Here is a 22,578-nt window from a genome sequence, read left to right on the forward strand (position 1 = left end):
GCTTTCACCCCCCTTCCTTCCTCCCTAGGGAGTCTGTGGACCGGCCCCCTGCAGCAGAGGCCCGGGAATCTGGCCCAGAGGCCTGGGAATCTGGCCCAGAGGCCTCACCTCATCTATTTTTAAGCACAAGCACATGAAAGATTCACAGGCTGCTTTATTTATAGGTGGCAGCAGGGAAAGTATCTGTGCCCTTGTGGCTCACCCACCCAGAGGTCTGCAAACATTCAGGCCCAGGCAAGCCCCGACCTGGAACCCCAGAGCCCCAGGGTGGCCCAGCTAGACTCAGCCAGACTTGGTAGACCCCTGGCTCCTGCGTGCAGGACTGAGTTCTCAGTGCCGCCCTCCCTTCCTCCCATCCTGGAGAGGCCTGGCTCTGATCTCTAACCCGGAAGGAGGCCAGCCCCATGGGGATGCCCACCCAGAGGGAGCGGGGCTCATGGGGGCATCTCCTTGGTGCCCCCACCCAGCCGTGCCCTGGGCTGTTCCCTCGGCCACACCACCCCTCCCTGGCTTTAGACCTGGTGCTTCTTCCTCCTGGGCAGGTTTGAAGGGAGAGGCAGAGCCAGCCTCCAGTGGCACGTGGCAACTGCATCCTGTCAGCCACGCTAGGAGAGGCCAGCGTCCCCATTTTATAGATGAGAAAGCCGAGGCTCAGGCGTGTTGAGTAACTTGGAGTCTAAAGCCAGATGCACTGGACTTCAAAGCCTGGGCACCCCACCTGCCCCTCCCACAGCAAGGGTCCCACGGGTGGCTTTATCTCTGCTTCCTGGAAGTGGAGAGCCTGGGCCTGTTGTGAGGCTGCTGCACGGAAAAGGAGCCAGAACACCCCACTGAGAATTTAAAAGGGGGGTTTTATTGGCCGGCTGGCAACAGTTCCTCCAAGAAAGCCTTGGAAGGAAGCAGCCCTGAGTTTAAGATTAAGGGGTCTTTTAAAGGCACGTAGTCACACAGGCAAAAAATCATAGAGTCACACACTTACAGTTATCATATAGTCACACACAGACACACATGCCCTCCTGCCGTGAGGAGGGGTTTCGGGAGGCCTAGCAGAAGCGGATAACAGAAGCTGAAAGAAGCCAGTTAATCGCTCAGGGACGGCAAAAACTTCCACAGGGCGGTTTCCTCCTTAGGTTGTCTAGACACATCCGGATACAGCTCTTGGTGTTACTAGTCAGGCACAGCATAGGTGGGAAACAGCAAAGGCAGGCAGAACTTAACATTTTTCTAAGTACAGGACAATTTTTAACCTTCCATTTTCACCACAGGTGTTGGGGGGCTTTCAGACAAGAACACTTTTCAAACAGTAAAAATGGCATAAGCTAAATCAATCTCCCACATCACAGGCCCTTCCCTCCAGACCCCCACCCCACCCAAGAGAAACAGGAAGACAGCAGGGCCCACTGGCTCCTGGCAGAGAAGCCTCTGCTGCCCCGCCCACCTGCCCCACCCACAGTGTGCCCTGTGCCACCGTCTTTCTCGAGCCAGTGGTTTCTCCACCTCCCTCGGGCTGCAGGCTCCCGTGGGCCTCTGCAGATGGTGCCAGTTCAGCCTCAGCTGTGTCGCTTGGTGTCACATGCCATTGGGCGGGGTCCTAGCAAATGTCCAGGAGGGCTCTGGCTGTCACTGGGCTGGGGTGGGATAGCCACCCGGCTGCCGACTCTGCAATGAGCCCACCCACCCAGTGCCCCAGCCTACGCCTGCAGGTGCTTGGGCGCACTCTGTGGGTCAGACAGGCCATCCCCTCACAACCACACCAGCCTTTCCTTCCTTCACATTCTTGGGATGAACCAGGGCAGAACCCACACCAGCCCCTACTTAGTTGATGTATTAGTCCATTTTTGTTGCTTATAACAAAATACCTGAAACTGGGTAATTTATAGAGAAAAATGAAATCTATTGCTTACAATTTTTTGAGGCTGGGAAGTCCAAAGTCCATCTGGTGGTGGCAACAGTGACCCAGGGGTCTCACACTGCAAGATGGTGGAAGCAGAAAGAGCAGAGAGAGCAAAAGGCAGACTCTCCTCTTCTTTTAAAGCCCTCAGAACCACGCCCCCGACCACCATTTTTAATCCATTCACTACTGCAGGGTCCTACAGTCCAATCACCTCTTCAAGGCTCCACCTTTCAATCATAATAGGATCTCCCACCCTCTTAACAGTCACAGTGAGGGCTAAGTTTCTAATACATAAAACTTGGGGTACACAATTCAAGCTTCAGGGAGTTTGGGGGGGACATAATTCAATCCACTACATTCCACCCCTGGCCCCCAAAACTCATGTCCTTTTCACATGCAAATGCATTTATTCCACCCCCAAAGTCTTAACTCGCGTCAACTCAAGAGTCTAAAGTTCAAAGTCCCATCTGTGAAATCAATACAAGTTATCTACTTCCAAGATACAGTGGTGGGAAAAACCTAGGGTACATATTCCATTTCAAAAAAGAGAAATAGGCCAAAAGAGAGGGGTAACAGGTCCCAAACAAGTGTGAAACCCAGCAAGGCAGGCATTAAATCTTAAAGGTGGTGAATCTTGTAACTTAACTCCATGTTCAACGTCCTCTGCACACTGGTGTGGGGATTGGGTCCCCAAGTCCTCAGGCAGCTCCACTTCTATGGCTTTTCTGATCTCAGGTGATGCTTTAGCTCTTGCAGGCTGGCATTGCACCCTGGTAACTCCACAGGTCTGGGGTCTCCATGGTGGTCCCCCTCTCACAGCTCCACTAGACATGGCGCTGATGGGATTCCTCTGCTGCAACACTAACCCCACATTTCTGCTCAACATTGCTCTAGTGAAGGCTGTCAGTGGTGACTCCACCCCACGACTTCAACTGGGTCCTCAGGCTTTTCCATACATCCTCTGGAATCTGGGTGGAGGCTGCCACGCCTCCACTGCTCTCACATCCTGCCAGCCTGCAGACTTAACACGACATGGATGCCACCGAGTTTTCAGGCTTCTACTCTCCAGAGCTGCTGCATGAACCACCCTTGGGGCTGCTTGAGGCAGAGCTGCTCCAGCCAGAGCAGCTGGGACGTAGGAACCAGGTTCCCGAGGCAGCTGCGCTCTAGGTCTGTCCTCCGGGACAACACAGTCCTAGACCTCAGATCTGTGATGGGAGGGGCACCCTTCCAGACTTCTCAAATGCCTTCAGGGCTTTTCTCCCATTGTCTTGGCTATTAACATCTGGCTGCCTCACTGCCAAGCTAATGTTGTTAGTAACGAGTTTATCTGCTTCACCCTTGCATTTTTCTCCTGCTCTCTGCTTCTCTACCACATGGCCAGGCTGCAAATTTTCCAAGTCTTTATACTCTGCTTTCCTTTTAAATTCTGGCTTTACATCATGCCTTTGCCGCCATAACTCAGCATAGGCTGTTAAAAGTAACCATGCAGCTTCCTTAATCCTTTGCTGCTTGGAAATTTCTTCCGCCAAACATTCTGGTTCACAACTCTTATGTCTCACCTTCCACAAAGTCCAAGGGCATGGACACAATGCACCCAAGTTCCTTGCTATGGTGTAGCAAGGGCGATCTTTTGTCTAATTCCCGATAAGTTCCTCATTTCTATCTGAGACCCTACCATCTGCATGGCCTTTCCCTCCACGTTTCTATCAACATTTTGGTCACAATGATTTAACCATTTATTTATTTTATTTTATTATTTATTTATTTATTTATAAAAGATGACCAGTAGGGAATCTTAACCCTTGACTTGGTGTTGTCAGCACCACACTCTCCCAAGTGAGCCATGGGCTGGCCCTCAATTTAACCATTTAACTCTAATACATTCCAAACATTTTCTCATCTTTTTGTCTTCTTCTAAGTCCTCCAAACTCCTTCAACCTTTGCCTAACACACAGTTCTAAAGCTATTCCCACATTTTCAGGTATCTGTATAGCAACACCCCACTCCTGGTACCAATTTTTCGTATTAGTCCATTTTCGTTGCTTATAACAAAATACCTGAAACTGGATAATTTATAGAGAAAAATGAAATTTATTTATATTTTATTTTTTACTTTTTAAAAAGATGACCAGTTAGGGGATCTTATCCCTTGACTTGGTGTTGTCAGCACCACACTCTCCCAAGTGAGCCAACTGGCCATCCCTACATAGGGATCCGAACCCGCGGCCTTGGTGTTATCAGCACCACGCTCTCCCAAGTGAGCCACAGGCCAGCCCTAAAAATGAAATTTATTGCTTACAGTTTCTGAGGCTGGGAATTCCAAAGTCCATCTGGTGGTTGCTGTAGTGACTCAGGGGTTTCACATTGCAAGGTGGTGGAAGCAGAGAGAGCAAAGAGAGCAAAAGGCAGACTCTCAAAAAAAAAAAAAAAAAAAAAAAGGGCTGGCCCGTGGCTCACTCGGGAGAGTGCGGTGCTGATAACACCAAGGCCATGGGTTTGGATCCTATATAGGGATGGCCGCTTGGCTCACTAGCTGAGCGTGGTGTTGACAACACCAAGCCAAGGGTTGAGATCCCCTTACCGCTCATCTTTATAAAAAAAAAAAAAAAAAGGCAGACTCTCCTCTTCTTTTAAAGCCCTCAGAACCATGCCCCCTGACCACCATTTTTAATCCATTCACTACTGCAAGGTCCTACCATCCAATCACCTCTTCAAAGCTCCACCTTTCAATCATAATAGGATCTCCTACCCTCTTAACAGTCACAGTGGGGGCTAAGTTTCTAATACATAAAACTTGGGGTACACAATTTAACCTTCAGGGAGTTTGGCGGGGGACAAAATTCAATCCACTACAGTTGAGAAGCACTAGCTTTAGAGAAAATCTTTTTCTTTTTTTTTTTTTTTCCAGCTAGTACAGGGATGGAACCCTGGACCTTGCTTTTTCTTTTTTTAGAAGCAAATTTATTTATTTATTTATTTATTGTTATTTTTTAAAAAAATATTTTATTTTATTTTATTTTGTCAAAATACAATGTGGTTGGGCCGGCCCGTGGCTCACTCGGGAGAGTGCGGTGCTGATAACACCAAGGCCCTGGGTTCGGATCCCATATACGGATGGCCGGTTCGCTCACTGGCTGAGCGTGGTGCTGCCAACACCAAGTCAAGGGTTAAGATCCCCTTACCAGTAATCTTTTAAAAAAAAAAAAAAATACAATGTGGTTGATTATTGTGGCCCATTACTGAAACCTCCCTCCCTCCTCCCACGCCCCCTTCCCTCCCAACAACCTCCTTTCTGTTCACTTGTCATATCAACTTCAAGGAATTGTAATTGTTCTGTCTTCTTCCCCCCACCCTGTTTTTTTTTTTTTGTATTTATTTATTTATTTTTAGCTCCCACAAATAAGTGAGAACATGTGGTATTTCTCTTTCTGTGCCTGACTTGTTTCACTTAATATAATTCTCTCAAGGTCCATCCATGTTGTTGCAAATGGCAGTATTTCATTCTTTTTATAGCTGAGTAGTATTCCATTGTGTAGATGTACCACATTTTCCATATCCACTCATCCAATGATGGACATTTGGGCTGGTTCCAACTCTTGGCTATTGTAAAGAGTGTTGTGATGAACATTGGGGAACAGGTATATCTTCGACTTGATGATTTCCATTCCTCTGGGTATATTCCCAACAGTGGGATGGCTGGGTCATATGGTAGATCTATCTGCAATTGTTTGAGGAACCTCCATACCATTTTCCGTAGAGGCTGCAGCATTTTGCAATCCCACCAACAATGTATGAGAGTTCCTTTTTCTCCGCAACCTCGCCAGCATCAACCTCGCCAGCATTTATCGTTCAGTGTCTTTTGGATATTAGCCATCCTAACTGGGGTGAGATGGTATCTCAGTGTGGTTTTGATTTGCATTTCCTGAATGCTGAGTGATGTTGAGCATTTTTTCATATGTCTGTTGGCCATTTGTATATCTTCCTTAGAGAAATGCCTACTTAGCTCTTTTGCCCATTTTTTAATTGGGTTGCTTGTTTTTTTCTTGTGAAGTTGTTTGAGTTCCTTGTATATCCTGGATATTAAACGTTTGTCAGATGTATATTTTGCAAATATTTTTTCCCACTCTGTTGGTTGTCTCTTAACTCTGCTAATTGTTTCTTTTGCTGTGCAGAAGCTTTTTAGTTTGATATAATCCCATTCGTTTATTTTTCCTTTAGTTGCCCGTGCTTTTGGGGCCATATTCATGAAGTGTGTGTCCAGTCCTACTTCCTGAAGTGTTTCTCCTATGTTTTCTTTAAGAAGTTTTATTGTTTCAGGGTGTATATTTAATTCTTTAATCCATGGTGTTATTGGCACCATGCTCTGACCAACTAACCTGCCAGCCTTTTTTAGTATCTCCACCAGCCCAGAAGATTCTCTGGAGCTTCACTTCTAGAAACAAAAAGAGTTTTTTTAGCTTCCCCAAAGTGACAATCTATGAAAATATCGAATGTTTGTTTTCAGGCAACACTCAAGTAGTCCAACACCCGTCCCCCACAGTGTCACGCCACCTCCTCGTCGTCAGCCTTTCCTGGCCTCCTCCCCTCTTGTTGGAGGAAAAGTGGACGTATCCTTTCAACATTTCCCCAAGAGGAGCACTGAACGGGGGGGAGGGGGGGAAGTTGGGCAACAGCCTCTCCAGGAGGCCATCGGGTGAAACCCCACGCCATGCCACGTGGCCGTCCACAGCCCCTGCCGGAGAGCTGCTCCTGCCACCCCTGGCCTGGTGCTGGGAAGCCTCCCCAGGGCAGAGCCGTGGGACACAGGGCCAGAGTTGGCATCCTCCGCTCTGCCCCTCCTGGCTTGGTGACTTTCACCTCTGGGAGCCTCCATTTCCCATCTGTAAAATGGGGGTGTGTTTGTTCTTATGAGGAGTATTTATTGATTACCTACTATGTGCCAGATGTTGCTCTCATCAATGGTCTAACAGCAGGAAACAGAACAGACAAGTCCCAGTGAACTTCCATGCTGCTGGCCGGGGGTTGCCCTGCGGTCCTCTTAGAAAGGGGGAGGGGGATGGGAGCTACAGGACAAGAAGGAAGCCAGCATGTGTAGCCCTCACCATGGGGGCCCTGCCAGGATTGTGAGGACCGGATCCCAAAGGTAAAGACCCTGTCAGGACCCAGCATGGCACAGGGCTTCCAGCTGGAGGTATTGACAACCTGCACACTTCCAAGAAGCCCCCACCCGTACCCCAGCCCACACCTACCCCTGGGCCCAGACACCTGCACCCTCCATGTCTGCCCGGAGCTGGAAATCCTGCAGCAGACAGCGGCCACCTCTCACAGGCACAGCAGTGCCTGGCCCCTCGAGGCTTTCAGGCCTCCTGGAGGGTGGCGGGCAGGGGCAGCAGTCTCCTGTTTGGAGAGTAGAGACAAGCTAGTCTATTTGACACAAAATGACAGCAAGAGAGATTTGGAACAAGACTGAACCAGAGAATGCTGACAGGTTTTACTGACAAATGCCCACAGGTGTAGGGCAAATGACAGGAAGTTAACTGGCTATTGAGCCCAGGCAGGGAAGCCCCATGCAGAGAAACCCCACTTCCCCTAGGGCTGGGGTTCCCTGCTCATCTGAAGAGCAGAGCTTTTGTATTGTCACTGAAACTTAGTACAATTCGGCTTGGGGGTTACAATATTCAGTGAAATATTTTAGCAACAGGTCACCTAAGCGTGTGAAAAACTGAGCGGACCAATAATACATTCATAACGCCCCTGGTGGGGTGGGCATGCCATGGGCATTTCATAAATTGCAGCCAACCCAAGGATCCCAGCCCACCAGACGAAGACCGACTTGTCCAGGAAGGAAACCGCATTTTACAATCTCAGTCTGCTCTCTGAGTGCGTGATCGGTGGGGGTGGAAGGGGGTGGGGGTGGGAGTACGTTCTGGAACGCCCGGGGCAGGGTCTCCTCCTCCTAGGGTGACAAGTGCCCCCTCCCAGGTGAGCCCCAACTGCACCTAGGCCCTGCCAGGCTGGCTGAGCCGCTGAGCTGGTGGCCCGCAGGCTCTGCAGCAGGAGCGTCCCAGGTGACACACCGTTCCTGGCTCCCAAGGCCGGGCACCCCGCAGCCCCGCCCAGAAAAGCGCCTGTCTGCCTGCCTCCCCCCCAGGTGGCCCTGGGCCCACTAGGCCCAGAAGGGTGGGGTCCCCGACCACAGGCTGGTCTCCCTGAAGTTGCCGGAGGGGACGCTAAAGGGCCGGCGTCCGGCCAGGTGGCCATTGGTCACTCGGGCGCTTTTCAAGGGCCCTTTGTGCGGCAACTGGACGGGCACGAGGGGTCGTCCTCGGACCGCCTTTACGCCTTTTGGCAGCTGCGGTTCCGGGATCAGGGGCCTGCAGCAGCCCCGGCGGGGGCGGGGCGGGGCGCGCGCACCTAGTCTCCCCGCCCCGCCCCAGGCCGGCCCCGCCCCCGCCCCCGCCCCGCCCCGCCCCAGGCCGGCCCCGCCCCGCCCCGCCCCAGGCCGGCCCCGCCCCAGCCCCCGCCCCGCCCCAGGCCGGCCCCGCCCCCCGCCCCGCTCCGCCCCAGGCCGGCTCGCAATAAGGGGCGCGGCGCCGGCGGCCGCGGGCCTGGCGGGCGGGGGGCGCGCCGTCGGCGGGCCGGGCCATGGCGCTGTGGCCGTGGCTGTGCGTGGCGCTGCCGCTGCTGCTGCCGCTGCTGCTGCCGCCGCCGCTGGGCCGCGCCGCCAGGTTCCACGCCAAGGTCGCGCTGTACTGCGTGCTCTGCTGCCTGGTCGCCGTCGTGGCCGCGGTCGTCTGCCTGCTGCGCCACGGCGGCCGCACGGTGGAGAACATGAGGCAAGGGCCGCGCCGGGCCGGGCGGGGCGGGGACGCGCTTCCGCTTCCCGGCTTCCCTCCGCGCTTGCCGCACGCCGGCTCGGGGCTCGGGGCTCGAGGCTCGGGGCTCCGGGAGCGCGGCGGGGCGCGCGGGGCCCGGGCGCCGGCGTCACAGTGCTCCGCCGTGGGCTGCGGGCGGCGCCGGCGGGCGGAGGCTTTCCGGGGGCAGGGGCGCCGGGCCGAGCTGGGGGACGCCGCGTCCCGCGTCGGGGGCGGGGAAACTGAGGCCGGGCGGGCCTGCGGGGGCACGGGACGCCCCGCCGGGTGATGGGCGCACCTGTGCCCGGGCGCGGCGGGCGGGCCCCTCTCCCCCCGTCCTGCCTCCTCGGGAAGGCGGCGACACCCGGAGAGCAGGAGCCGCCGTGCTGGGGAGGGGGTGTCGGCCGCTGGGGTCCAGCTTCAAGCAAAGGGAAGGAAGGGGCCGGCGGCTGAAGTTTCCCTCGGGACGCCTTTCGGAGGGTGGGAGCTTGGCGTCGCCAGGCCGGGAGTGGGGGTGGGGTCATGCTGGGCTGAGCAGAGCCGCTGGGGGCTGCTCCTGGGGGTCGGGGCCGTGGCTGCCCGAGAGCGGCCCCTCCTGGCCTTCCTCCGTGTCTGCCGTCTGGGGCTGTTGCTACCCTTGTCTGCCCCGTTCGGAATGCCCAGCTGGTGGCTTTTGCAACGTGTCTTGGCCGTGAGTGGCCTGGTGTGGCAGACATTACTGTCCCTGAGGTCCCACCTCCCCCGTGGTTATAGGGGCATGGGCGAGGTTTCCTGGCTTTCTGCCATCTCTGTCCTTGCCAGTCTAGCCCATACTTCACAGGTCCCCAGGCCCTGCCTTCAGGGGCTGTGGCTTCCCACTGAGGTTTAAAGAGGAATGGTGCTGAGGGTGGGCCTGTCCAGTGGGATGTTTGTACGTGTGCTATGGTGTGACCTGTCCCCCACAGTCCAGATGGCCCAGGCCAGTGTCTCAGGGAGCACAGAGCCCAGGGCCAGCCCAGATGTCACCCTTCCAGCAGTCTTGCCAAACAGAGGGCCCTCCAGGCAGGGGAAGGCCTCTTTCCAGAAATTGGGAGTTCCTCAGGGCTGGGCCCTGGGATCCCCTGCAGGCAGGGTCTCTCAGTGAGGACCCTCCACTTAGCACCTGGGGTGCTTCAGAGCAGGAGGGGAGGGTGTAGATCCCCAGAAGGGACCGCAGTGGGTTCGGGAAGCTCCAGGCTTGTGGGCTCCTTGGAGGGGGTGCTGCCTCCTGTGCCAGGCCAGGAGACTGGATGGCATGTGTGGTTTGAGCCAGCCAGGGGGTTCAGCCCTGTGTGTTCAACCGAAGTGACCGGGCTGCACCTGAATTAGGAAGTCTTGGAGTTGGTCCCCGCTTAGGTGGCTGCCAGAGGTGGCCTCTTTACGAGCAGCTTCCTTGACTTTGAAAGCCTCACTTGGCTCTCACAGGTTGTTGCCTGGACTTCAAAGCTTCTTCCCAGGGGAAAAATCAAAAGTCCCTCCCAGCCACCCTTGCAGATGTGGGCGAAGGACCTAGCTGCACCTAACTGACTGGCCAGGTGATCACTGGGCCCTCCTGCTCCACCTGCCCTGCCCACCTCTCAGCCCGGACATTCTGGCTAACTAGGATGTCCTCCCCGGGACCCTGGAGGTCCCATTGGTGCTTGGATGGGGCCTTCCTGCCACCCTCTGTCCTAGGGCAGCACCCAGACCTAGGCCTTGCAGAGGGGCAGCTTATGGTCACTGGCTGGTGACAGCAGGGGCTTTGTTCCTGCTGTCCCACAGGTCCCCCAGGGAGAAGGGCGGGCTGCAGGGCAGGCGGGTGGGCCTGGAGGTCAGGATTCCCCAGCCTCCTCCCCCCACACTCTGCCCCTAGGTCACACAGTATCACTGAGGACTCCCCACAATGGCTAGGAGTGGGGGATAGGGATGGCAGGATTGGGTTGGGGGCCATAGCAAGGAGTAAAGTGCAGAGAAAGAGGTGGTGTAGTGCCCCTAGGCAGCCCTGCAGGGAAGGGACCCAGAAGGACGGGAAGTGGAGGCTCGGGGGGCTGCATAGTGGGCAGGCTCCCTACCCCCCTCATTTTAGGCTCCCCCTGGGCTGGGACAGGCCAAGTCTGTACCTACTGTGCGCCACAGACAGCTGACAACCTTGGGAATGGGAATTATTATTTTTTTAATTGAAATATAATTGACGTACATATCTGTGGGGTACAGCGTTGAATATCAACACCTGTATGCGATACGTGATGCTCAAATCAGGGTAATTAGTGTATTTGTCATTACGCCATGTAATCGTTTTTTGTCTCCCTTTAGTAATTTCTCACTAAACGCCTCTCCCCGCCTTTCCCACCTCTGTTGGCCTCAGTTCTGTTCTCTCATTTTGAAAGTACAGTCGCTGGCCGGTGAGCCCAGCTGGTTAGAGCATAGTCTTACAACAGCAAGGTCACAGGTTCAGGTCCCCGTACTGGCCAGCTGCAAAAACAAAAACAAAAACACAATGAAAATTCAGTGCGTTATTGTGATTGTTGTATCTATCTTTTTTTTTTTTAATTAATTTTTTTTTTTAGCTCGCTGTTACGAGTGAGGACGTGCGGTGTTTCTCTTTCTGTGCCCGGCTTACTTCACTTCACGTTCTTTTTTCCGGCAGAGCAGTACTCCGTGGTCTACGTACACCACATTTTCCTTGTCCGGTTGTCTGTCGATGGACATTTATGTTGCTTCCAACTCTTGGCTGTTGTAATTAGAGCTGCCATGAACGCGGGAGTGCAGGTGTCCCTCTGACACGATGATTTCCACTCCTTTGGGTGTACACCCAGCAGCGGGATTGCTGGACCGTGTGGTAGATCTGTCTGTAGTTGTTTGAGGAGCCTCCATACTGTTGTCTGCAGTGGCTGTGCTAATTCACAGTCCAACAGTGTAGGATGCTTCCCCTTTCCCTGCATCCTCACCAGCATTTGTTATTCTCTGTCTTTTTGATAATGGCCGGTTTAGCTAAGATGAGCTGTCCCAGAGTGGTTTTGATTTGCATTTCCCTGATGCCGACTGATGTTGAACATTTTTTCATGTGTCTCTTGTTGGCCGTTTGTGCATCTTCCTTTGAGAAATGCCTAGGGAATAGGAATTATTATGTGCTCCATTGTGCAGATGAGAGGACAGGGTGAGAGAAGCCACATGAAACTAAGGCTTTGGGCAGCCAGGGGAGCAGAGGGGACAATTTGCCCAAGGTCCCAGAGCCAGGACATGGGGAGCTGATGTGAACCCACTGAGTGGCTATAAAGTACATGCTTTTTATTTTTCCTCTGTGCCCAGCCCAGCGCTGGTGGCTGTGGGCACACCCCTGGGGCAGCACCTTGGCTGCTGTGGGCTGGAGACCAGGCATGAGCTCTGGGAGGGGCAGCCCTGCTGTGCAACCCCCACCCCACTTTCCCATCTTCCCTCTGAGCAGCAGCAGCCACAGCTGAGGTCTGGCCCCTCTCCCCGGGGTGACCAAGGAGGCCTCTGCTGTTCAGACTGGAGTTCGGACTGTGCGAGGAAGAGGGAAGGGAACAGAAGCGCAGAGGTGCCCTGTCGGACCAGGTCCCAGCCCCAAGAACCCCTCCCAGACTTTCCCTGTGTGCGGGGACGGGTGGGACCACGGGAGACAGATGCCTTTATTATGTCCATTTGGCAGAGAGGAGAGTGAAGCCCGGGGAAGCTGTGTGTATTAGAATAGGTTCAGCCACAGACCGCTTCAGGGATCCCTAATAGCAGGGGCTTAGCCAACAGAGTTCACTCTTTCATGTACTGGTGGAGACCAGGGCTGGCAGCCTGTGGCCCCAGAGAGCTCTGGCCCCTCTGTCCTGTGGCCCAACCACTCTCAGGGTCCAGGATGCACTGTTGTGGCAGGAGAGGAGAGGGGTGCCCTTCCCATTAAGGGTGCCCCTACCCCGGGACCGGGCTCCGTGCTTCTGTGTTATGCGAATGGCCAGGGCCTAGTTGTCACAGCAGCTGTCAGGCAAGGGAGGTGCTTGTTCAGTGCAACCTGTACCCACACTCAGCATCGAGGAACAGAGTGGGGTGTCGCGGCCACAGAGGCCCTGGGACTTGTTGATGTCAGTCAAAGTTTGAACCTGGAAGGGCTCAGCCTCTTAGCCAGAATTGCCAGCTGCTGCATGGTCCTGGGTCCTCTGACAGAGGCATGGATGGGGACACAGTGGGGTCTGGGAGCCCCAATCACCTGAGGGTGTGGCCTGGGCCCTGGGCCCACAGGAAAGTCTGCCCTTGTTTTGCCTAGGGTGTTAGGACTGGGGGGCAGCGAAGGACAGACTTTCTCTCCATCAGATGTCTCTCTGCAAGTCCAGAAATTCGAGCCCCCCGAGTCCTGGAGAGTCCTGTTCGTTCATGGGGGGGCATGGGGAGGGCAGGGTTGCCCTGGAGCTGGAGCGGGTCACTCCCCAGCCCCACCTCCTTCCAGCCCCTTGTTCTCCACGGGCCTGGCGTTTGCCCCACCCCTGCACACCCCCTGTTGATGCCTCTGGGTGTTTGCATGGGCCGGAGAGCCCCCCCCCCCAGCATGCTCCCACCCCCACCTTGTGTTCCAGCTTGGATGATACTTGTCAGAAAACCCCCTGCTCTGCCAGGTGGCGTCACTGGGCAGTCGACCCCTGCACCATCGATGGCTCTCTGTGCCTGCCCTTTGCCAGCAGGGCTGCCCAGAGGAGCCCACCCAGCCCCTCTCCCGGTAAAGCCCAGGCCTGGCCGATGGGGTCTGGCTGAGTACTGGCAAGTTTCAGCCCAAAGAGCTGCCCAAGTCTCCCAAGAAGCAAGGGCAGAGGTCAGTGAGTGACATTCCGTGAGGACAGCAGCCTGTGCATGTGCTGGTGGGATGGAGACTGGCACGTCAAGGGGCCTTTCGCTTTAGTTTACTTTGGGTTCTTTTCGTCACAGCCACTTTTGATGGAGGTCCCCTGTGCCTGGAGGGTGCCATGGGGTGTCCCAGCCTCATTGAGTGTAACCCCATACACGTATCCTTTCCATTTGGCAGGCGGAAATGGAAGCTTAGGGAGGTCAAGCGCATTGCCCAAGGTCACAACTGGAAAACAGGAGCCAGGATCCAAATCCCTGTCTGTCTGACCCAGAGCCTAAGCTTGGGAACAACCCAGGTGTCCTGGGGCCGAGCTCAGGTGGTCCAAGGAGGCTGGCCAGAAGGAGGCTCAGTTCCAGGCCACTCGTCCAATGTTAAGTGGATGGCTCCTGGGAGATCCGGGCAGGGTGGGGATGTCCCCCAGCTCGTGGAGCTGGCTGCGCCTGCCAGCATACGGAAAGGACACAGTCTGGGTTTGGCCTCCGGGCCTGGTGACAGGGCCACTTGACTTGCCATGCAAAGCTGGCTCCTGTCACCCATCTGGCAGCAGTCAGCAGTGCCTCTGGAATGCTGGCTGGGCACTCACCCCATCCCTGGGCCATTTGAGTCTCAGGCGACCTCAGCTTCGCCCTCTGCTGAGGTGCCCTGGGGAGGGGGGGGTCCAGTGCATTGAGTTGGGGGCTGGAGGACTTGAGACCAGACAAAGCTGTGCGACAGCACCCCAGGCCCAGCATTGTGACACCTGCCCCGAGCTGTGGGGCACTGGCTCCTATAGGGTAAAGATGGGGCTGCCCTGCTCTCTGTGGCTGATAGGAGTGGGGCTCGGTCAGGTGGAGCATTTGGACATCGGACAAGGCCTGGCAGGTTAGGTTGGGTCATTCTGGGGATAATGGCTGCTCTGGCCACTTGAGCTTCCTGCTGGGAGAGGCCAGATCAGTCATGCTGGAGGGTGGGGGTGGAGCCCTGGGGGACAGAGGCCACAGGATGAGCTTTCAGAGTCTTGCAATCCCTCCTTTTAAAGAAAACCTTGAAAATACTGGACATTATGGGAGGGAAAAACTGGCGCCCTGTGTGTGCCACCTGCAGATGGGGACATTTCCAGTCTTTTTTCAGCTCTGAGGATGCGCCTTTCTTGCAGCCACACTGGCTGAGCTGTCAAGAATGTAACTGTGAAGTTCTAGAGCACATGCTGCCCCATCGGCCATGGTTTCCTGTTGCCCTGGGGGGGTCCATGCTGTCTGCGTGTCTGGCTGTCCCAAAGGACTAAGGGCTCCCCACTGGGGCTGGCAGGTGGCGGGAAAGGCAGGCTGCATGCTGGGCTGAAGGTTCACGTGGGATCTTTGACAGTTCAAATAAGAGTAACGGTGTGTGACCAGCCCCTCCCCTTAGAAAGTCCAGATACCGAGAGGAAGAAAGGCAGGCTCTGGAGGTGGGTCGTGCGGGTGCTGTACAGTGTGAGTGCTCTTAATGCTGCTAACAGCACACTTAAACACGGCTGAAATAATAAAATTGAAATGGGACCTGCAGTAGTGCCACCAGCAGAGGGAACCATTGCCCGTCTCTGGACGTGGCCCGAGACTTTCCCCAGCAGTTGGACATGGAAGTGCGGGGGTCTGTAGTTGCTGTTGTGAGCAGCGCTGCGCTGCCGCTGCCGCTGTCACTTGCCCCGGGCCAGGGAGGAAGGCACTCTCGTTTGTCTGCATTTCACTGATCCGAGTGAGCTGGGATGTTTTCCTAGTTTAGTGGACACTTATGGTGTTTTCTTTTGTGTGAGTTGTCTGCTCGCATCTCCTTGTCCCCTTCTGTCCTCCCAGTGATCCAAGGAGCTGCATTTTGCTGGTGGGAAAACTGAGTGAAGCAGCCTGCCAGGTCTCCCAACAGGCGTCCAGGGTCTGCAACATGGGCCCGCCCCTGGGTGGGATGGGATGGAGGGCAGGCCTGGCCTGGATGCCCCGGGCTGGCTGGGGCTGGCAGATCCAGGGAAGGACTGCTGCTCTAATCATCCGGGTTAACCACTGCCTTCCTGAGACTCAGTTTCCCCATCTGCCACCTGGGGTAATAAGAGTTGCCCTTCCCACCGGAGCTCAGTGCTAAGAGAGGTGCAGCTGGTCAAATCTGGTTTTCAGCCCCAGAAGGACAGATCCTCCCCAGAGGAGTCAGATCCAGAGAGCCAGGAAGTGAAGTGGAGGTGCTGGGGCTGCGGGAGGGGAGGGGAGCTGGCCTTTGGTGGGAGCAGAGTTTCAGTTCGGGAAGATGGAAAAGTTCCAGAGACACGGATGGAGGCGGGGGCTGCACACCATGTCACTGCGCTTAATGCTGCTGAACCGGGTTTCGCACGCTAGTCCATTTCCTGTTGCTTTCAACAGACCACCTGAAACTGGGTAATTCATAAAGAAATGAATGTTATCTCTTATAGTTTTGGAGGCCTGGAAGTCCAAAGTTGAGGGGTCGCGTCTGGTGAGGGCCTCCTTGGTGGGGGCTGCGTGCAGAGTCGGTCCCCTGGCGAGGGCGAGTCCACGTGCTCCTTCCTGTCCTTACGCAGTCCCCGGTCCACTCTGATAACTGCTAAACCGTTGAGTGGGTTAATCCATTCACAAGGGCCAAGCCCTTGTGATCCAGTCACCTCTGAAAGGCGCCACCTTTCAAATGCCATATTGGGGATTAACTTGTGACGTGAGCGTTGGAGAGGACCAACATTCAAAGATGTAAATTGTGTGTTATGTGTACTTTACCACAACTTAAAAATAAGTCTGGCTTTGAGTGAAAGACCCAGCTCTGAATCTCTGCTCTGCCACTTATTTATTTATTTTTTATTTTTTTAAAAAGATGACCAGTAAGGGAATCTTAATACTTGACTTGGTGTTGTCAGCACCACGCTCTCCCAAGTGAGCCATGGGCCAGCCCTTCCGCTCTGCCATTTAGAGCTGGCTCTGGGACACTGGGTAGTTACTTAACCTCATCTGTATAAAGGGTATCCCTCCCTTTCCCTCTGGACTGTTGAGGGGATCAGATGATTGGGGGGCACTAATCTGTATGGCGAGTGGAGGAGTTCTGGGGTCAGGAGCCCTCAGTCCATGGGCCAGCATGTCGCCCTGCCTCCTGCCACCTGCGGGTGATGGGAAGGACTCAGGGGCCCTGCTGGGAGTCTCAGAGTGAACTCACACCTTGGGGCCCCGTCGTCATGCAGGCCGACCCCCTAATGGGCAGCTGTCCTGCCCCAGATGTGCCCAAAGCTTCCCAGGCAGAGCGGAGGGCGAGGCCACCCTCTCCCTGTGCTCCCCTGGCCCAGCCAGTGCCCGTGGATGTGATCCCCTGGACGATTAGGGCTGGTGCACGCCCCTCAGACGTGCCTGGTCCCAGCCATTAAGTGCTGCAGGGAGGAGGCCACCTGAGTTTGTGGGTGCTCCAGGGCAGCCCCCAGTGGGCTGGCCACCCCTGCTGTAGGGTGAAGGCGCTGTGGCTTCCAGGACCCCCACCAGGACCCGCTCACAGCCTCCCTCAGCTCTGTGCTCTGGTGTGACTTGGAGTGAGTCACTTAACCTTTCTTGGTCCACTTCTTGTGAGAAAAGTCTGGGACAGTCTGTAGGACAGGGTGAGGGTGAAGGCGACCTCCAGTGTGTCCGGCCAGGGCAGGTCTCGGCTACGGTGACTTCCCAACATTCCAGAAACAAACTTCAGCTCCTTGCAAAGGTCTCACTTGGCTTTGGCACTTTCTTCCCGATGTGGCTTGTCTTAGGGGATGGTCACTTCCTCAGCCAGGTATCCTCCCCGAGGGCGTGTGTGTGGGGGCCCGGCCTCCTCTGCAGGGGTGCAGGGACCTCTCTGGCCCTATGTTGAGCCCTTCATCGCGGACACAAGTGAGAACCACCCTGCCCCCTTCCAGCTGGGCCCCCACATGGCTCGCCGACATCCCCCTCTGGGAGGGCCCAGCAAGCAGGCCTGGAGGGGAGGGCCAGGCAGCCCTGGGAAGTGGAAGGCGTCGTCCACGCCAAGCGACCTGCCTCCAGGGTCCTGCTTATCTCGTGTCAGCTGGGTTGGGGAGCTGGGCCCTGGGGGCTCTGCCCATGCTGGGGTCTCCCTCACCCACCCCCTGCACCTCTGCTCACTGCTGCCTTCCCCCCTTAGCATCATCAGCTGGTTCATGCGAACCTTCAAGTACGTCTACGGCCTCCGCTTCGAGGTGCAGGGCCGGCCAAAGCTGGAGGTGGACCAGCCCTGCGTCATCATCTCCAACCACCAGAGCATCCTGGACATGATGGGTAGGCCGCGCCCCCCGTGCAGCCCCGGGGAGGGTGGGAAGGCGGGATGGCTGCAGGGAGGTTGAGGCTGGTCTAGATGAGCTGGGGGCAGGGGGGCTGAGGAAGGGCAGGGGACCTGTGCGTCCCTCCAGCCCACCTAGAGCTGGGTGATGAAGGAGAGGAAGCTACCCTGCCTGGTGCCGGGCGCGGGGCTCGCACACCATCGTGGCTGGAGCCTGTCCAGCACTGCCCCAGGGACCCAGCGACTTGCCCAGGTAGCCAGCAGGAGGGCAGGACCCCCCCAGACCTGCTAGAGGTCAGTCGAGGCACAGGGCCCGACCCCCTCCTCCTCGGGGAGGGGCCCGGCTGGGCTTTGAGGCTGTTTGTACTCTGCCTTTCTATCTCTGTCTGTCTCTCTCTCTGTGTCTCTGTCTCTGTTGTCTGTCTGTCTCCAGTTCTGTCTCTCTGTGTTCTTTGTCTCTTTTCCTCTGTCTCTGTTCGTCTCCATCTGTCTCTGTCTGTCTGTCTCTGTCTGTCTCTCTGTGTGTCTCTGTCTGTTCTCTCTCTGTCTCTGTCTCCATCGCTGTCTCTGTCCCTGTGTCCATCGCTGTCTCTGTCCCTGGCATCCACACAGGCCTCATGGAGATCCTCCCCAAGCGCTGTGTGCAGATCGCCAAGCGGGAGCTGCTCTTCATGGGGCCCGTGGGCCTCATCATGTACCTGGGGGGCGTCTTCTTCATCAACCGGCAGCGCTCCAGCACCGCCGTGACCGTCATGGCCAACCTGGGCGAGCGGATGGTCCGGGAGAATGTGAGTTATCAGGCCAGGCACTGGGCACAGGGCCTCTGTTTTAGCCGAAAAAGTTCATTGATGCGTCTGCTGCAGATTGCCCTTAGAAGTCAGGGTAGGTGCTCCAGGCTGTTGGGGGGTATCTGCTGAGAGGTGGGCTTCCTGGGGTGTGTGACCTCCCTGGGGCGGCCCCAGGCCGTGGGGGATGCCCAGGCAGCAGCCAGCTCCTCTCCCCTGCAGCTCAAAGTGTGGATCTATCCTGAGGGCACACGTAATGACAACGGGGACCTACTGCCTTTTAAGAAAGGTGCCTTCTATCTGGCCATCCAGACACAGGTAGGCCAGGGCCTTGCCTGCCCAGGGTGGGCAGGGGGCGGGGAGCGGTCCAGGTGACTGCCTCGCCAGCTGGGGACCACTGCCACTCAGGACCTCCTCCCACTGGTGAGGAACAGGGCCTCACTGCTCCCTCCAGCACCTGGCTCCTGACCTGCCCAGGAGGGCAGCCCCTGGGCCCTTCACCCACCCTGAGTGGTTAGGACTGGCACCCAGTCAGGCTGAGTGGCCAGCTGCACTTGGCAGGCACCTGAGTGCCCAGTGCCAGCATCCCCACCTAGCAGCCGGCTTTTTGCTGGTACTAACGTTCATTAAGTGGGGCACCCTATTGGGGGTGTTGGGGAGTGGGTGGTGGGTCGGGCCAAAGTGTGGCTTGGGGAGAGCGAGCTGTGAGCTCATCTCTGGACTTGGGACTTTTCTGGTCCTCAGTGTCCCGGGGGGCAGGGCAGTCTGGGTGAAGGGGTGGCACCAGGTGGGCCGGGGATGTGTCTCCCAGTGGGCGAAGGGCATCCCGTCCCACCCCTGCTACTGTGCTGGGAGACTCCTGTCAGGGGAATGCCCTTGTCGGGGCTCAGGGGAAAGGCTTTCATCCTGCCCAACTGGGGTTGCGGCACGGCAGGGGTCTTGGCTCTGACGGGTGCCTCTGTTGCCCCTGGTGCCCAGCCGTGTGCCAGGCAGGTGTGCTCTCCTCCCAAGGTGCCCAGCTAATGCCATGGGGGTGGGGGGCCCCAGCCAGGGCAGATGTCGTGGGCTTTGATCCCAGCTCTGCCCACAACGAACCCCTGTTCCCTGGGCCTGTGGCCCTCTAGCCATGGGGTGAGGGGCACACCCGCAGGCTGGAGGCTGATGTCACTTCCCCTTGGCCTGTGGGCGGCAGTCAGGGAGGGGGCTGTAGTTGGGTCTGGGAAAGAGGAGACAGGTGGTTGTGATGGGGTGGGGGCAGCGGCAACCTCAGCCAGGAAACTGGGCGTCCTTTCCTGCCACCACCACCCCGCTCCCCACCCCTCCTCACTCCTACCCCCAGGCCTGCTGGTGACCCCAGGGTTCCCTGACCTCCTCAGGTTAATGATTATCCCCAGGTGCCACTTGTCACACTTGGATTTGACCCTGGTGTCTTCCAGGAGCACCAGCAGGCTCTGCCCCCTCCCCTGGCTAGAGCTGCCCCTACTTGGGGGGTGAGGATGGGAAGAGAGGGGTGGGCTGGGAAGACCTTGGTAACCTCTTCCAGGTAAACTGGACGGGGCCTTGCCCCCTGGCTAAATTTATGGGCCAGTGGGGGTAGGGACAAGGACAGATGTAAATCAGACAAACACATATAGTAGCCCAGGAAGGCTTCCTGGAAGAAGTGAGTGAAGCTGTGCAGGATGAGTTTATGGGACTCTGGGCCACCCCAGGGCCTGACAGGTGTCCCAGGCTGAGGGGTCAGGGTGTGGAAGGCCCTGAGGGGGACAGCCACAAGGATTCCTGCAACCAGCCCAGGTGGGAGCAGGGGGCGGCGTGGCCAGGCTCCCCTGTGAGCTCGTCCCGGGGTGAGGGTGGGCCCAGCCACCTGCATCTCCCTGTCCGCAGGTGCCCATCATCCCCGTGGTGTACTCTTCTCTCTCCTCCTTCTACAACTGCAAGACGAAGCTCTTCACCTCAGGTACGCCACATGTGCGCACTCGGTGCACGGGACTGGGCCAGGGCAGCTGTCATCTCAGGAGTTCCTATGAGCCCTCCTGTGCCACACAGTAGCCGTTCGGTGGGTGAACTGGTGAATGATCAGTCAGTCTAGAGTCCTGGGCTTGCTTCACCTCCTCAGTTCTTCCCAGTGGCCCTGTGAGGTGGGTGGTGGTGGGCCCATTTTTCAGATGAGGAAACGTAGGCTCTATGAAGGTGGGTTGGGTGCCCAAGTTCACACGGATGGGCCCAGGCTGTGCACCCAGCTCAGGGGACCTGAGGCAGCCTCTTTCTGCGCTGGAGGGTGGGCTTCTCAGCCTGCACATCCAGGCCCGACTTCACACCTGGGTAGCCCAGCACCCAATGGCCACAGAGCCTGGGGCCTCTGCCCTGACCCTGCACATGCGCACCTGGTGCCAGGTGGAAAGGTGGGGTCAGAGGGTGAGTCCTCAGAGGCACCTAAACTACCATGGGGGATAGAAGTCCAACAGTGGGGTGGGGGCTGATCAGGAAGGGGGCCAAGGGAACTTTCTGGGAGTGGAAATACCCTTTGTCATGGGTGGTGGCTACAGGGACATAGAGTTGTCCAAGCCCACTGAGCACATACTCAGGAGCTGGGTGTTTTGAGTCAATATCATCTCCATTAAAAATGAACCCACCAGGGGCTGGCCCCTTAGCTCAGTTGGTTAGAGCACAGTGTTAGAACACCAAGGTCAAAGGTTCAGATTGCCCAGATCCCCCATATTAGCCAGCTGTCAAAATAAATAAGTAGCCCACCAAGGCCAGGGTGTCCGGGGGAAGAGCCCAGCCCAGGATGGGCCTCAGAAGGCTTCCAGGGAAGGGGCCGTGGGTGGCCTGGGGCAAGGAGAGGGCAGTGGGCATGGTGGACCCTCCCGGTGCTGACACCTTCCCCCTCACAGGAACAATCAGGGTGCAGGTGCTGGATGCCATCCCCACTGGCGGCCTCACTGTGGCTGACGTGCCCAAGCTCATGGACACCTGCCACCAGGCCATGAGGAGCACCTTCTTCCGCATATCCAAGATGCCCCAGGAGAATGGGGCCACCACGGGGCCTGGTGTCCAGCCAGCCCAGTAGCCCAGGCCATGGGGGTGCGGGACAGGACCTGGGTGAGAGCAGGCAGGAGGCAGAAGGCTAGAGAATGGACACAGGGACACCCCCCTGCCACCCCGGCTGCCCAATCTCACTGTGCCCAGCTGCCCGGCTCCCCTGGCTTTCATTTAGGCCCTGGATGCAGGAAGCCCCTAATGTCACCACTCTCAGATCCAGACCCCTAATGCCCCTGGACCCGCCCCAGGCTTGGATCGCAGGGGCTTGCCCACCGTCATCCCTCCAGGGTCTGGGGTGAAGGAGGAACAGGCCGTGGTCCGCAGTGGGCTGAGCCAAAGAGCCTTGGGACAGGCCAGGGGCTGAGGCCCACGCCCCTGCCCTGGCTGTGCTCCCCGGTCTAGCTGCTGAGGGCCTGCTGCGGTGCAGAGTCAGGCTAGGGTCTGGGTCACTCCTGCATCGGCTCTCAGGGAGAGGAGAGGGCTCCAGGAAGAGAGTGCCAGGACCCCCAGCCTCACGAAGCCTGGACCACAGGGAGCCAGAAAGTGGGGTCTGCCACTCCCACCGCCTTGAGGACCGTCTGTGGAGTTAATGCTGCACTCAGCTGTTATTTTTTATAAACAAACTCTTGGAGGTGCCTGGTGAGCTGTGGTCACTCACAGAAGGTGGGCAGGGGCTACCTCAGGCCTCTAGCCAGGGATGCAGGGTGCCGAGGGTGGAGGAGCCTGGCAGCGCGTGGCAGACTTCTAGGCAGCCTGTGCCCTGCCCTCCCCAGGGGACCCCCACCAGTATTACCTTCCAGGGGCGGGTCTATGCTCACCCTATAATACTCAGTGTGTGTGGGGGTGTCCACCTAATCAAGGGGACTGGGCATGCCCAGGGCACCTGTGGGCACAGCACTA

General features: G+C 56.9%; 1 protein-coding gene across 4 annotated transcripts in view; it reads left to right on the top strand.

Annotated features, from left to right (window-relative positions):
- The first annotated feature begins 8,517 nt into the window (after window positions 1-8,517).
- Window positions 8,518-22,578, top strand: part of AGPAT2 (1-acylglycerol-3-phosphate O-acyltransferase 2) — a 34,852-nt gene continuing 20,791 nt past the window's right edge. Inside the window, exons 1-6 of one of the 4 annotated variants that reach the window (XM_063081793.1) lie at window positions 8,518-8,733; window positions 17,717-17,850; window positions 18,464-18,639; window positions 18,859-18,954; window positions 20,521-20,593; window positions 21,531-22,309. In XM_063081793.1, coding sequence (XP_062937863.1) covers window positions 8,543-8,733; window positions 17,717-17,850; window positions 18,464-18,639; window positions 18,859-18,954; window positions 20,521-20,593; window positions 21,531-21,706 — 846 coding nt within the window. In that variant the 5' untranslated portion in view covers window positions 8,518-8,542 and the 3' untranslated portion in view covers window positions 21,707-22,309. Of the gene's footprint in view, window positions 8,734-17,716; window positions 17,851-18,463; window positions 18,640-18,858; window positions 18,955-20,520; window positions 20,594-21,530; window positions 22,310-22,578 lie in introns of those variants that run through there. The other 3 variants (XM_063081792.1, XM_063081795.1, XM_063081794.1) reach the window with 3 other exon arrangements.

This window comes from Cynocephalus volans, chromosome 17 (genome assembly GCF_027409185.1).
Source record: "Cynocephalus volans isolate mCynVol1 chromosome 17, mCynVol1.pri, whole genome shotgun sequence".
Taxonomy (NCBI): Eukaryota; Metazoa; Chordata; class Mammalia; order Dermoptera; family Cynocephalidae; genus Cynocephalus; species Cynocephalus volans.